This window comes from Octopus sinensis, linkage group LG2 (genome assembly GCF_006345805.1).
Source record: "Octopus sinensis linkage group LG2, ASM634580v1, whole genome shotgun sequence".
Classification (NCBI taxonomy): Eukaryota; Metazoa; Mollusca; class Cephalopoda; order Octopoda; family Octopodidae; genus Octopus; species Octopus sinensis.
The window spans coordinates 58,397,055-58,411,771 of NC_042998.1; the positions used below are offsets into that span (position 1 = coordinate 58,397,055).

At 36.0% G+C, this 14,717-nt stretch overlaps 1 protein-coding gene across 5 annotated transcripts in view; it reads left to right on the forward strand.

Annotated features, from left to right (window-relative positions):
- LOC115224721 (1-phosphatidylinositol 4,5-bisphosphate phosphodiesterase epsilon-1) overlaps positions 1-14,717 on the forward strand; it is a 1,072,053-nt gene that overhangs the window by 804,792 nt on the left and 252,544 nt on the right. For all 5 annotated transcript variants that reach the window (XM_036513495.1, XM_036513498.1, XM_036513507.1 and 2 more), the window contains one exon: positions 6,611-6,756. In XM_036513495.1, the coding sequence (XP_036369388.1) occupies positions 6,611-6,756 (146 nt within the window). The remainder of the gene's footprint in view (positions 1-6,610; positions 6,757-14,717) is intronic.

Below are 14,717 nucleotides of genomic sequence, written 5' to 3' on the forward strand. Positions count from 1 at the left end.
TTGAAGATATTACTTAAACAACAATGCAATTTCATAAGAAAAGTTATTAGAGTTGTCTTGCTTGTATGAAATTTAAGACGTTTGAAATATTCCCACAAGAGCCAAAGATGAAATTAAAAAGCGTGATCATGAAGCAGAGATTTTTGCATGTGTTACTGGTAAAGTTTTTTTCTCCAAAACACAAGAGCATAAAGATAAAGTGTTTCCTTCATACCTTCCATATAATTTCAAAATATATTCAAACAACTGATATGACAAGGATTAGATTACCAGCTGAGTGATTGGAAACATGCAACTCTAAAATGAGCAACCTTTCAGTTATAATGTGTTAAAGAATACTGAATATTCTACATTTAAGTATGCATAAGTTCTTTGATTTATTACTTTTGGTTAATCAACACATACATACATGCATGCACGCATAGCTCTCTTTTTACTTGTTTCAGTCATTTGACTATGGCCATGCTGTAGCACTGCCTGTAGTCGAGCAAATCGACCCCAGGACTTAATCTTTGTAAGCCTAGTACTTATTCTATCGGCCTCTTTTGCCGAACCGCTAAGTTACGGGGGACGTAAACACACCACCATCAGTTGTGAAGCAATGTTGGGGGGACAAACACAGACACACAAATATATACACATACATATATATATATATATATTTGTGTATATATATATATATATATATACATATAAACGACGGGATTCTTTCAGTTTCCGTCTACCAAATCCACTCACAAGGCATTGGTCAGCCCGAGCCTATAGTAGAAGACACTTGTCTAAGGTGCCAAGCAGTGGGACTGAACCTGGAACCATGTGGTTGGTAAGCAAGCTACTTACCACACAGCCACTCCTGCACCTGTGAAAACTCGAAATTTTGGGGTTAGTAGGCCATGCTCTTAACCACTACACCATATGCTCATATATACATACATACATTATTGAGCTGGCAGAATTCTTAACATGCTGGGCAAAATGCTTAGCAGCATTCCATCCGTCTTCACATTCTGAGTTCAAATTCTGTTGAGGTTGACTTTGCATTTAATCCTTTCGGGGTCAATAAAAATAAGTACTAGTTAAACACTAGGATAGATTTGATTGACTCAACCCCTCTGCCAAACCTGCTGACCTTGTGCCAAAATTTGAAACCGTTATTATTATTATTATTATTATCATTATTATTATTATTATTATTATCATTATTATCATTATTATCATCATCATCATCATCATCATCATCATCATTTAGAGTAGTTTAATTTGGCTCCATGCAATTTAAAGCATCATAGGCCTCACAGAAGTCTACCTCATCAGGCTTAAGCAGCAAAATGGAGAAATTCAGAAAGTCCAAGATAGCTACCAAAGTGGGTCACATGGCATTATTAGAAGTGAGATTGACATCCTAGCAACACCAAATAAATATTAAAAGGGAGAATTTCTTGGACTGCATGGCTGGACTGCAAGCTAGTGGCATCTTGCTGTTTGTTCCTTCTCGAGCCATGCCTGGCTCATAAGGGCTAGTTTCCTGGTTTCCTTGGCGTATAGGTTCCCCACCTGGATGGGACGTCAGTCCTTTGCAGGTGAGCTGCAAGATGCAGGAGGAAAGAGTGGGAGAAAGTTGTGGCCGAAGAGTCAGCAGAAGTTCGCTATTGCCTTCTGCCAGAGCTGCGTGGAGCTTAGGTGTTTCGCTCATAAACACACACATCGCTCAGTCTGAGATTCAAACCTGCATTCCATCAACAGCGAGTCTGCTGCTCTAACCACTAGGCCATGTGCCTCCAGTGGCATCTTGCCATCTAGCTGATCTCTGAAGAGACTTGCAAAACACCAAATCCATAAATTGCAAGGGGATATATGTGTGTATATACCGACTGTACAAGTGCATAGATGAGGGTGTTTGATGCTTATGCATGTGTACTATGTGGTGAGGTGCACCTGTATCTAATCTAGCATGCAGATGAGAACTGATGGCATCAGTTCACTGGTGTATGTGTGCATATTTGCTAGGGTGTGTATATGTATGGGTGCAGGTGTTTGTCAGCCATGTGTGACTACTTGGGTGCACAAATATGTGTGTGTATATATGTCAGTCGTGCATATCAGCTCTGTGTGTACATTAGTTGTATGAGTGTGTGTGTGTGTGTGGTGTGTGTGTGTGTGTGTGTGTGTGTGTTTAGACACAGGTACACCTCACCACATAGTACATATAGTAAGTAAGATAGTTCATATTTCCTGCTGATAGATACTGCAGGTTTGTGGAGAAGTTGCAGTTTTTCACAGAGACAGAGCCGACAATTGTAGGCACCAAGTAAGGTGAAATTCTGTCAATGAGGATACTTTTAATGCTGGCAGTTTCATTTCAGAGGTCATAAAATTTCCAGAGGCTATAGTAGAAATCACTTGCCCAAGGTGGCATGCAGTGGGACTGAACCTCGAACCATGTGGTTGGTAAGCAAGCTTATTACCACACAGCCACTCAGAGGAAATGAGACAAAGATGTGGAATTCTCTCTGTCTCTGCATCTAAGTGAATGTATACGCTGTGTGCACCTTCCCTTGAAGTCATTAGCCATCATGCCCATGTATTGCTTTGTGATACCATCAGGTGTGAGGGTGGCTCTGTAGAATAGAGCCCAAGAGAGGCATATTCTTCCTTGAGTACAGTTAGTAGTGTTTTAGAAATTACAGGTTGAGGTTGGAGATTGTGTAGTTGCATATATTTCTGGTAGCATGCAATGTTAGAAACAATGTTGTCTGTCTGTCTATGTATGCATGTATATATGTATGTATGTATTTATTTATTCATGTTTTGTTGAATCTGAAAAGATTTCACAAATTGTTACTCATTTTCATGTAACCGATCATCAGACAGTCATCTGATGATCATCAGATGGCTGTCTGGTGATTCGTCACATGTTTTCAGCTTCAGTAAAACACTGTTTTTTTTTTTACCTTTGTAATTCAAGAACTATTTTCTGTACTTTGTTTTGCACATATGTGCACACAAAATTTTCTGTTTGGTTATTTTTGTATTACAAATTATGATAACAATATATGCCTTCCTTACAATTTACTGCTACATTATTTTGTCATCAAGATCTGATGAAATATAATGGAAAGAAAAATTTTTTTAGAGGGTTGCAGTGTTTTTAAACAGAAAAAGAAAAGAAATTATATGAAACCAACTTTTGCTGTTATATTATGAACAACTTCTTTTTTAAATCTCTTATATGTACACACACACACACACATACACACACACACACACATACACACACACATGTTTGAGCATTTGGAAATGGTTAATGTTGATAGATGTTTAATCTGAAATATGCATCCAGAGTGGCTGTGTGGTAAGTAGCTTGCTTACCAACCACATGGTTCCAGGTTCAGTCCCACTGCATGCCACCTTGGGCAAGTGACTTCTACTTTAGCCTCAGACCGACCAAAGCCTTGTGAGTGGATTTGGTAGACGGAAACTGAAAGAAGCCCGTCGTATATATGTATGTATGTATATATATATATATATATATATATATATATATATATGTATGTATGTGTGAGTATATGTTTGTGTGTCTGTGTTTGTTCCCCCACCCCACCATCATCTCACAACTGATGCTGGTGTGTTTACATCCCCGTAACTTAGCAGTTCTGCAAAAGAGACCGATAGAATAAGCACTAGGCTTACAAAGAATAAGTCCTGGGGTCGATTTGCTCGTCTAAAAGGCGGTGCTCCAGCATGGCCACAGTCAAATGACTGAAACAAATGAAAATGTAAAAGAGTAAAAGAGTATCAAAAGGCCAAACAAGTTTCCATAGCTTTGACAAAGGTCACAATGGCAAGAGGTGCTTGTGCTGCTTGTGTTCTTGACTTTTATTGATTGTTCTCCATCCACTGAGATTGTTCCTACTTGTAACTTCCAGGGGTTTGATCTTCCCACACATGCACGCACACATGCACACACACATGCATACATACACACACATACAAACACCCATCCGCACATACACACACACACAAACAAACACATATACACACACACACAAACAAACACATATACACACACACACACACATTTTATGTGTATATTTATTGGAAACCAATCTCCTGATCAAATCAAAATGTTTCCATTGCTGTCATTTTTTTTAGTCACACTTCTTAACAGAAGTTGACAAAAAGCATTGATTGACAGCTGAGTTGACAAATACAAGGTAAACCAGCTGAAATGATGGAAGTTCACACTCTGTCTGTGGCACTATGATGAGTTTTGTGTTGCTGATTAAGTATACTTAACTTTAAGCATGTTAATTAACCATGGTCAAGCAAACTTATAATCAAAGACAGCCTAGCCATAACCCTCCCATCTCTTTGCGTATAGACTATTTTGTCTCTTTACTTATGGCCATATCAAGATGAAAATACTGATTCTGATTCGATAAACAAAGTTAAGCAACATTGAGCCAAGTTAGTAATTAGATGCATTAGCACTTTAGGGAAACTTATATGCTATATGCATCATCTACCTCATATATGGTTCCAGACCTCCAGTAAAAAAAGGCCCAAACTATACTTTTCCATTCAGTTATTTAGAAATTTAGAAATTCAATATTTCTAATTTTGGTGATTAGTGAATAGATTTCATTGAAAATATATATATTTGCAAAACCTTGGCAAACATCTCAACTAGCAGGCCTTGCTACCCTAGACTGATGATGAGCAAGACTCAGAAAAATGCATGTCTCTAGGTGCAGGCCCTAGCTGGTGGGGGTGCTTGTCTCCCCTTCACAAATATAAGGACACAGGAAATATGTCAAAGCCGACAGAAAGTGTCGATGCTTCCTAGGGCTAAATAGCAGTGGTGTGATTCCCTTTACAGGACTGTCATGTTAAGTTGACAGTATACAACCACTCTGTCACTCCACCATCACTCATATCTCTCCGAGATATTTAGAAATTTAATATTTCTAATATGTTTGATTAATTTAATTTAATATTCCACTAAAGGAAAGTTCTGAAATACAAACTGCCTGCACCTTGCTTTTATAAAGAACTCAGTGATTGCAAGTTAGTTGCTTCTGCTTAGAACTCATTAGTTGTCTGCCACGAAGAAGCATAAGAAGAAGAATTAATACAGAAAAGGAGCTACTGTAACAACATGTGCAATTGAATGACCTGTCGCAATTAATAAAGGAGGTTATGACTATTTTTGCATTATTTTCTGTCCAATCCATGTTTACATATACACACATTGCATATGTGTGTATATAACTTTTTTTCAAAATCCAATGTCCATACGCTAAAGATGGTGTTCATGCAAGTACATTCAAATATATCACATATAAGCAGGATCCTGTGTGGATGGATATGGAATTAGATTCACTGTTAAATGCCCACCAACCATTTGATTTTCAGTAGTTCCTACTTGCTATGTTATTACACAGTTGCGGAGGAGAAGACAAGTGCAAATAGGTGACAAGGAAGATAAGTATTTTCAAGGATATTAATGATATAAGTATACTCTAGGCACAAGTCCTGAAATTTTGGGGGAGGCGTCCAGTCAATTAGATCGACCCAGTATGCAACTGGTACTTAATTTATCGACTCCGAAAGGATGAAAGGCAAAGTCAACCTCGGTGGAATTTGAACTCAGAATGTAAAGACAGACGAAATACCACTAAGCATTTCACCTGGCATGCTAATGTCTGCCAGCTGCTGGAGCACCGCCTTAAAGGGTTCTAAGTGAAACAAATCAACCCCAGGACTTATTCTTTGTAAGCCAAGTACTTATTCTATCAGTCTCTTTTGCTGAAACACTAAGTTACAGGGGCATAAACACACTAGCATTGGTTGTCAAGTGATGATGGCAGAGACAAACACAGATACACACAAATATACGCATACATACATATGTAAATAAATATATACATATATATATTTTACCCTTTACTATATATATTTTACCCTTTACTATATATATATATATATATAGTAAAGGGTAAAATTAACTAATTAATTAATTAATAATTAATGATTTTACCAAGTAGTTAGGTATATTAAAAAAAACAATATCGGTAAACTTATACAAAAATTCTATAATTATGAGGAGTATAAGTATAATTAGGGTTCAGCAAAAACTTGCTTCACCACATACTGAAATATAAAAATAGCAGTTAAAACTACTATTTCACTACCATAAGTAGTGAAATAGTAGTTTTAACTGCTATTTCTAAATTTTGGTATGTTGTGAAGCAAATTTTTGCTGAACCCTAATTATAATTATACTCATAATTATTGAATTTTCATATACATATACATATATATATATATACACACAAATGGCTTCTTCAAGTTTTTATCTACAAAATCTACTCTCAAGGGTTTGGTTGGCCTGAGGCTATAGTATAAGACACTTGCCCAAGGTGTAACACAGTGGGACTGAACCTTGTGGTTAGGAAGCAAGCTTCTTACCACACAGCCATGCCTGCGCTTATTGTTTTTTGCTTCTTTTTTTGTCTTCTAATATAGAACTTGTGATGTACAGTGGGTATTTCATCAGTTGTTCCAGAATAAACAGCTCAATGAAATAATGTTTCCTTTTCTGTTACAGGTCAGCAGTTGGATTACCCATTTAATCATTACCCAACCAACACATGATGACAGAAAAGCCATACTATCCTGTATCCTCAGATTAGCTTCATATTGTCTTATTATTGGAAACTTCAACTCTGCCATTGAAATTGTAACTGGCCTTAAGTGAGTATTGTGGCTTTATTTTATATTTTTTTCTTTTTATTTCTCGTATTTTCTTTCTCCTGAAAAAGTTTCTTTTTCTTTTTTCTTCATGAAGGAATCACATCTAACTAGTTGCTGAACATGCTAAAAATAACAATCAACTCTCACTCAAACTATATGCCACTGTTTGTCTTAAAATAGGAAATAGTACATTAAATAGTGTAGTTCAGGATATTTCTTTATTGACTGTGGCCATGCTGGGTTTCTGGCTTGAAGGGTTTTACTCAAACAAATCAGCCTCAGTACTTATCTTTAGTCTGGTATCTATTCTGTTAGCCTCTTTTGCCACACTGCCTGATTATGGGGATATAAACAAACCAACACCAGTTGTCAAGCAATGGTCAGAGGAGAGACAAATAGGGACACAAACATACACACACACAATGGACTTCCGCATAGTTTCCAAATACCAAACTCATTTACAAGGTATCGGATGCCCTGGGGTTATATGGAAAATGTCCAAAGGGCCAAGCAGTAGGACTGGAACCAAAATCACATGGTTGCAAAATGAGCTTCTTAACTACACAGCCATACCTGCTCAACCTTTTAGTGTTCGCATCATTCTGCCAAAATTAATGCTTTTTCATCCACATTGCCTTGAACTAATCAGGCATTATCTTGGAGCTATGATATTTTGATGAGGTAGCTGTTAATTTTTAAAACGATATTGTAGAGTTGGTGTGAGAGATCAGATATGGCCAGTTTGAACATAAAACAAGCAGAATACTTTTGGCCGGATATGGCCGGTTTAAATGCTAAAGGGTTAAAGATGCAGTATTGTCACAATAATAATGCTTTTTTATCACAGGTTTGTTCTACCACTGTTGTCCAGGGGCACTAAACATCAATAAAAATGACGTCCTTCCTTTACTCCAGATTGATGAAAACCAAAGTTGGTACTGATGAGATTTAATCTCAAGAACAATGAGAAATTGCAATATATCCAGGCCAGTTTTTGATTGACTTCTAGTCAGAAAATATTTCCTAATTTCAGTTAAAGGAAGGTCTGGAGGGAAATCAGCAAGTCTTATTTCCATGAATGTAGTTAAGATTGAGCCCCGAGACCAAGCTTTTAGTCATATGAAAGTTAATAATGAAGTCTTATATGGGTACAAACACATTCATTTGTGAAGAAGGGATAAACCTGACTGAAATTCATTCTATGCAATTATTTGACTGATATATATTTAACTGACAGTGAAGTGATGAGAGATAATAAACCACTGTGGAATTTGAACTCGCGATTTAAAAGGATGTAACTGAATACTACAAGGTATTGCATGTAGCATTCTAACATCACTATATTTAACAAAGCTAATTCTTTCTACTATAAGCGCAAGGCCTGAAATTTAGTTCGTGGCGTAGTAGGGTTAATTGATTATATAAACCTCAGTGCTCAACTGGTACTTATTTAATGATCACAAAAGGATGAAGGGCAAAGTAGATCTTGGCAGAATTTGAATTCAGAAAGTAAAATTAAGAATGCTGCTAAGCATTTAGTCTGATGTGTTAATGATTCTGCAAGCTGAAGATTAGTTTTGATGGGAGACATTTGTTGATTAAGTTCACACCACCCAGAAGAATAAAACATAAAATCAGCCGTGGTAGGGTTTTGAACACAAAACATAAAATTATGTAACTAAATACACAATATAAAGTTTTGTATCTTAATATGCAATATAAATTTTGGGGAGAGGGGGGCCAGTCAATTAGATCGACCCCAGTATGTATCTGATACTTAATTTATTGACCCCAAGAGGATGAAAGGAAAAGTTGACCGCAAATACACAATATATATTATCTGATGTTCTGCAAAATTCTGACATGCATTGTTTAAGCAGAGACGTACAAAACATTCTATATCCATTTTCCTTGCTAAATCAGAGGTTACTTTTTAAAGACCCCCATGATGGTTTTCTAATTGTAGTCCTCATGATTCCATGTTTGAGGCAGTGGTTTATAGATGTCTGTCTTTTCTGACACCAAACTTTTAAACAGTATCTTGTGACTTGCAGGTCCATCATAGCGCACTTGTTCTAAAACCAGAACTCACACAATTAATAATATGATGAATGGAATCCTATATTGAAATTTTATTTTATCAACCAATTTAAAATTAATCAATCATTTAAACATTTTCAGATAATGAATTTTGCTGAAGCTTGATAATTATTATATTTAATTACTTATTCAAGGTTCAGTGAAATAAGGACCAGTAGGACATATATGCTAATCAATATTGCTTTTACTCTGTCCAAAAATATAACATATTTATTTGAAACATATAAAGATTAATTTAAAATATGTGATAAATAAACTAGAAAATCTGTCAGAAATGATAGAGTACCTGATTAAAAGTCTTTCAGCATATGGTACTTTACTCTTATATTAAAATTCCAGTAGAATGTATATAGTCTTCAGTCAGCTGGTTTGCAGTCACAAAATCACCACCAAAGACTATCTGAATACATTCAGTGTGGTACCTTGGATAACTGTTTACTATTAGAGCCCCAAGGCTGACCAAAAGCCTTGTAAGTGGATTTAGTATGTTTTACATATATATATATATATATATATATATAGGTAGTGGGTAACGATTTTCTTCACTACTTCAGGGAGTGATGACCCTGCCTGACATGAGTCCTGGGTTCAGCTGGGTCTGGCTGACAGTACACGGTATGGACCCCTATTTAGGGTTACGGAAAGGAGACAACCTTCAAAGAAATCCGGAGTAGAGCGCCGTTGGTGGTTTAGTGTTCGACTCGACACTCTTCCGGCAGCTCCTGCAACCAAGCTGGTGCCAAATGTAATGCTCTGCACCCATTTGGACTACGTCAACAAGGTCAAGAAAGGAATCCTGACGATTGGGCTGCCCAGGATTTTCTTACATCTAGCCCAGGCCTGCACAAAACTGGAGAGGAAACGAAATGTAAAAACCAGACTTGATTAGTTTATGTGCAACTCCATTGTCACCTGAGACAAAAGGATGCCAACAACAACAACTATATATATATACATACACACACACATATATATATATACATATAAACACACACACACACACACACACACACACATATATATATATATATATATATATATATATATTATATATATATATACATACATACATATATAAAGAGAGAATGCAAAGTTCAGACCAGCTGTTTCAGGCATGTTTTTTACTGATGAATTCACCAATTACATCATGAAAAAAAATACAGTTTCCTTTGGGTGAATTAAAACTTAGAATTAAAAATTTAGTTCAGACAAAATATCAATATATGAAATGTGTGATGACCCTCTCATTTTGGCAGTGCGTTTGTGTGTGTGTGCACGTGTGTGTGCTTGCATGCATCTCAGTCAATCAAATTGTCTGAGCACTTCATGCCTTCAGAGCTGTGTAGAATAAGTGATGTCTTACTTCAAAAATAAGTGAACGTCAGCATCAAGAAGGGCATCTGGCTCTAAAACAATGCATCAAAAAGCAGATTTAGTCTAAGTCATGCAAGCATGGAAAAGCAGACTTAAAAATACAAATGAATATACAGTATTAGTCTGGATGTTGGAGTACTGTAGATACATTTTCATCTAATCCTGATCTAATATGCTTTTGTGGTTTATAAACTATTTAAAGACCCTATTAATTAGTCTCATGTTCAAATTTGTTGATGTTCCATTGTGTTATTGGAGAAATTTTTTCCCCTTTAAATGTCCTCAGCTCAGGAGAATCCTTTGATAAATTAAATTACTGCAGGAATTGTAGAACCCAACATTTCAGGTCTTAAACCTCATCTTAGGATAGGGAAAAAAATAAAAGTGGTATTAGCTTATATAAGGAAATAAATGCAAACAACTCTAAAGTGATAAGCACAATAATTTCAATAAAGACTATACCTGCATCAAAGTCAGGTAAACGTTGATGAATAATGTTTAATTAAATTAAAGGCAAGGTAGACAACTCAAACCAAAAAGGAAAAAAAAAAGACATTTTGTTAATGAGTTGATGCATCAAAGTCTAAATTAATTAAAATTTGAAAACTAGATACTAGTTCTGATTACAAGCTGCGTATAAATCAAAAAAGCTACATGATAATTTTATGCTACAGGTATGTATCTGAACGCCATAACTACCAGAACAATAATTCCTAATAACTTACCTGATATGCTTAATAATTGCTAATCTGAGGCTACGTAGCAATTTTTGAAATGAAGCTGATGTATCTTCTTATGAGTTAAACCTTTCCTTGAAAATGTTTAAATGTTCTTTATGCATCAGATTTTTTTAACAAGCTTATAATTCACAGAAACGACAATGTCTTACCCCTGATGTAAATAAATCTGAGGTGAGGTGCCACAGCAGATATAAAATTATTTGGGGTATAAATCAATTTTAGCCACCTGCAGTTTATCTTGGTGAATACAGTTTACACAGTAAGGCCTAAGAATTGTTGCTCCTCTTGCTGCTGCTCTTTGTTTGTTGAGTGAAGCAGTCTTCATCCCAGAGTTTAGTGGGAGAAGTCTGAAACGTGGTCCTTTTCTATTCATAAGACCCGCAGAAGAGAAAGCAGGTCAATCCCCAACACCGAGAGCATCGACGGATGGATGAATGTGCATCCAGGCTCAGCAGTTTTATAGGAAGTCGGGGACAAGAAACAGGAAGAAAGAGTGAGAGAACGTTGGAGCAAAAGAGTACAACAGGGGTCGCCACCACCCCTGCCGGAGCCTCATGGAGCTTTAGGTGTTTTCACTCAATAAACACACACAACACCTGGTCTGGGAATCGAAAACACGATCTTCCAACCACGAGTCCGCTGCCCTTGCTGCTGCTGTATCTGTTGTTGCATCTCTTAATTTTGTTGTTACTGCTTAATATTGGGTCAGTCCTGATTGAACAGACCAGCATTCAAAGGCATTCCAGCCTTGACCAAAATAATAAAGCTTTGATTAAAATGATATTAAATTAATGAGTTTAATTACAGATTTCCATGCAGGTGATGTCTTGGAGTAATTAACCTCAGTGATTTATATCCATAATCTATATTATCTTCAAACTTAATATGAAGAAAGAGTTTTTTTCTTTAATTAGAAAGTGGAATAGAATTAGGGCACATTTCAATCAAAGACTGAGCCTAGGATAATTTTCTGGTTGAAAACTTTTAATTTTAGTGCTATTATAGAAGGAACAGATATCGTACAATCTCATTATTCTATTCTCTAGGTTTGGAGATTTATGTATGAGCTAAGTAAACAACAACTTTCATTAAAGGGATATGCACCATCGCTGAACTATTAGCTATGAATTGAATTGGATAACCGTTTTTTCTTCTCTGAAAACTCACTAAAGCTATGTCCTTATACTAAAGATTTGGCATAATGTTGACATTATAAACTAAATATCTAGCATAATAGGTTTTTCTCATTTAGCATATATGTGACTGTGTGTGTACCATTGGCGATTTTTTTCCTCCGTCTTCCCTTCTTTGGATCTTTCCTTTTCCTATGTTTTTGACGAAGAGCTCCACTCAAAACGTTAAACCCTCCTTCTTTCCTTCTTTCCTGAGTGTCCAATAATACTATACTTGTACCACATCCTTACTTTGTTGAGTTTTCTCTTTGTGTTTTCATGTTTGGATTAACTATAACTATATATATATATATATATAATATATATATATATATATATGTATGTATGTATGTATGCATCAGGCGAAGTGGCTGGGTTCCTTTCGAGTGTTGTACTTCACAGAGGCAGTGATCAGGACCTTTGGTATAATGTTATGCCTGAGCAAAATTACAGTTGTGGCAGATACTGGTGTCATGCAAATGGTACCCATACCAGTGGCATGTATAACCACCCATTGCACTCTTAGAGTCACTGGGTGTTAGGAAGGGCATCTAGCCATAGAAAGGCATGATAGATCAGACTGGAGTCTGGTACAGCCTTCCAGCTTACCAGCTATGGTCAAACCCTCCAACCCCTGCCAGTATGGACAACAAACGTTAAATGATGTGATGATGATGATGATATGTATATATAATATGTGTGTGTGTGTGTGTGTGTGTGTGTGTGTGTGGAGATGATGATATTTTCAGCTGAGACATTACAACTGCATCTGATTAGTCAAGTGTTTCTATTCTATGTATGCACATATATTTTCTTGGTTGCTATTTGTCAACAATTTCTTTCCTAGTTTTCACAAAGCATCTTCAATGATTAGTAAAACTCACAGAATTTGACATGTAGTTTATATATAATCAATTAAAATTATAATCATACCGAAGGAAAAAATCATTAGCTTTAATGATTTTGCTTAAAGGAATGCAAGGGAGACAACTCTGAAATTAAAATTAATAAAATATAAACCAATATCCTCCACACATACCACCCCAATCTTCCCAATGCACACTCATCTCTAAATCTTTTTAGTTTCTCTTATCTATGTATGAACTCTACAACTTTAGTTTTTAAAATAATGGAACAGAAGGCCTTGTGTGTATATGATGACTGATGGTGCAACAACTAAAATCTTCCATGTTAAATATATGACAGCACTTGAAGGATAACATATTCCATGGGAAATTCTTTGAACTATGAAAAATTCTTTGAATGATTAATTTAAGACTCCCTGTAAAATGGGTGAGCCATGAGACATTGAGTAAGGAATACTTCTTTATATATAAAAAGAACTAAAAACAAAAAAAAAGCAAGAGAAATACAGATAAAGAACAGTTAAATATTTTAAGTTTTAAATCTTCTTAAAGTTTCCATGAATGGGAAGATCTTATTTATGGTTGAAGAATCCTTGAAAACACACAGGCAGCCTTTTTAAGGCCAGTTTTAAAATGTACTCTCTCACTCTCTCTTTTTCTCTCTCTAACTTGGAACATTGGAACAAATAATTGTTACAAAATATCTGCACAAGGCTTGAAATTTTGGAGGCAAGAAAATAATCAATATAATATTCCCCCCAGTGGGATGAAAGTCATGGTGACCTTGGAGTTTGGCCATGATGAGATTTGAACTCAGATTGTAAAGAACTGGAACAAATGCCACAAGGCATTTTTCCTAATATGATAGCCATTCTACCAATCTGATTTTATAATGTTTCCGAATGCTCTACACAAAAACGTGATGCCATATGACCTGGGAGTCTTTGTTCACCTTGTTCAGGATCTTATCTGATACATTTTATATTGTTTATCATTTGCTTGTTTCAAGGAACTTTTAGTTGAATGAATCAACCCCAGTATTTATTTTTATTAGACCTAGTGTTTATTCTATCAGTCTCTTTTTGCCAAACTTCTAAGTTACAGGGACATAAACACACCAGCACTGGTTGTCAAGCAGTGGTTGGCGACAAACAATGACACAAAGACACATACACACATGTATGTGTGCGTGCATGTGTGTGTGTGAAACAGATTTCTTTCAGTTTCCGTCATGAAATCCACTCACACGACTTTGGTCAGCCTGAAGCTATAGAAGAAGACGCTTGCCCAGAACTATGTGGTTGGGAAGTAAGCTTCTTATCACAGTCACACATGCACCAAATAGGCCATGCTTGCACCTATATATGTTGAAAGAACTAGCCAAGATTTTGGGGGATTATACTTCAATAATTTATCTCTTGAATTTTCCCAATATTTTTTTTTTTTTTTTGCATTTTTGACAAATAAGTTGTTGCTATTGTTGTTTAACCTTAGGTAAGCCTTAATCTAGCAAGCCTATGTATGTATTATTCTTTTCTACTCTAGGCACAAAGGCTGACATTTTTGGGGAGGGGGCCAGTCGATTAGATCAACCCCAGTATACAATTAGTACTTAATTTATTAAACCCGAAAGGTCATCCTTGGCAAAGTCGACCTTGGCAGAATTTGAACTCAGAACATAAGAGAGATGAAATACTGCTAACTACTTC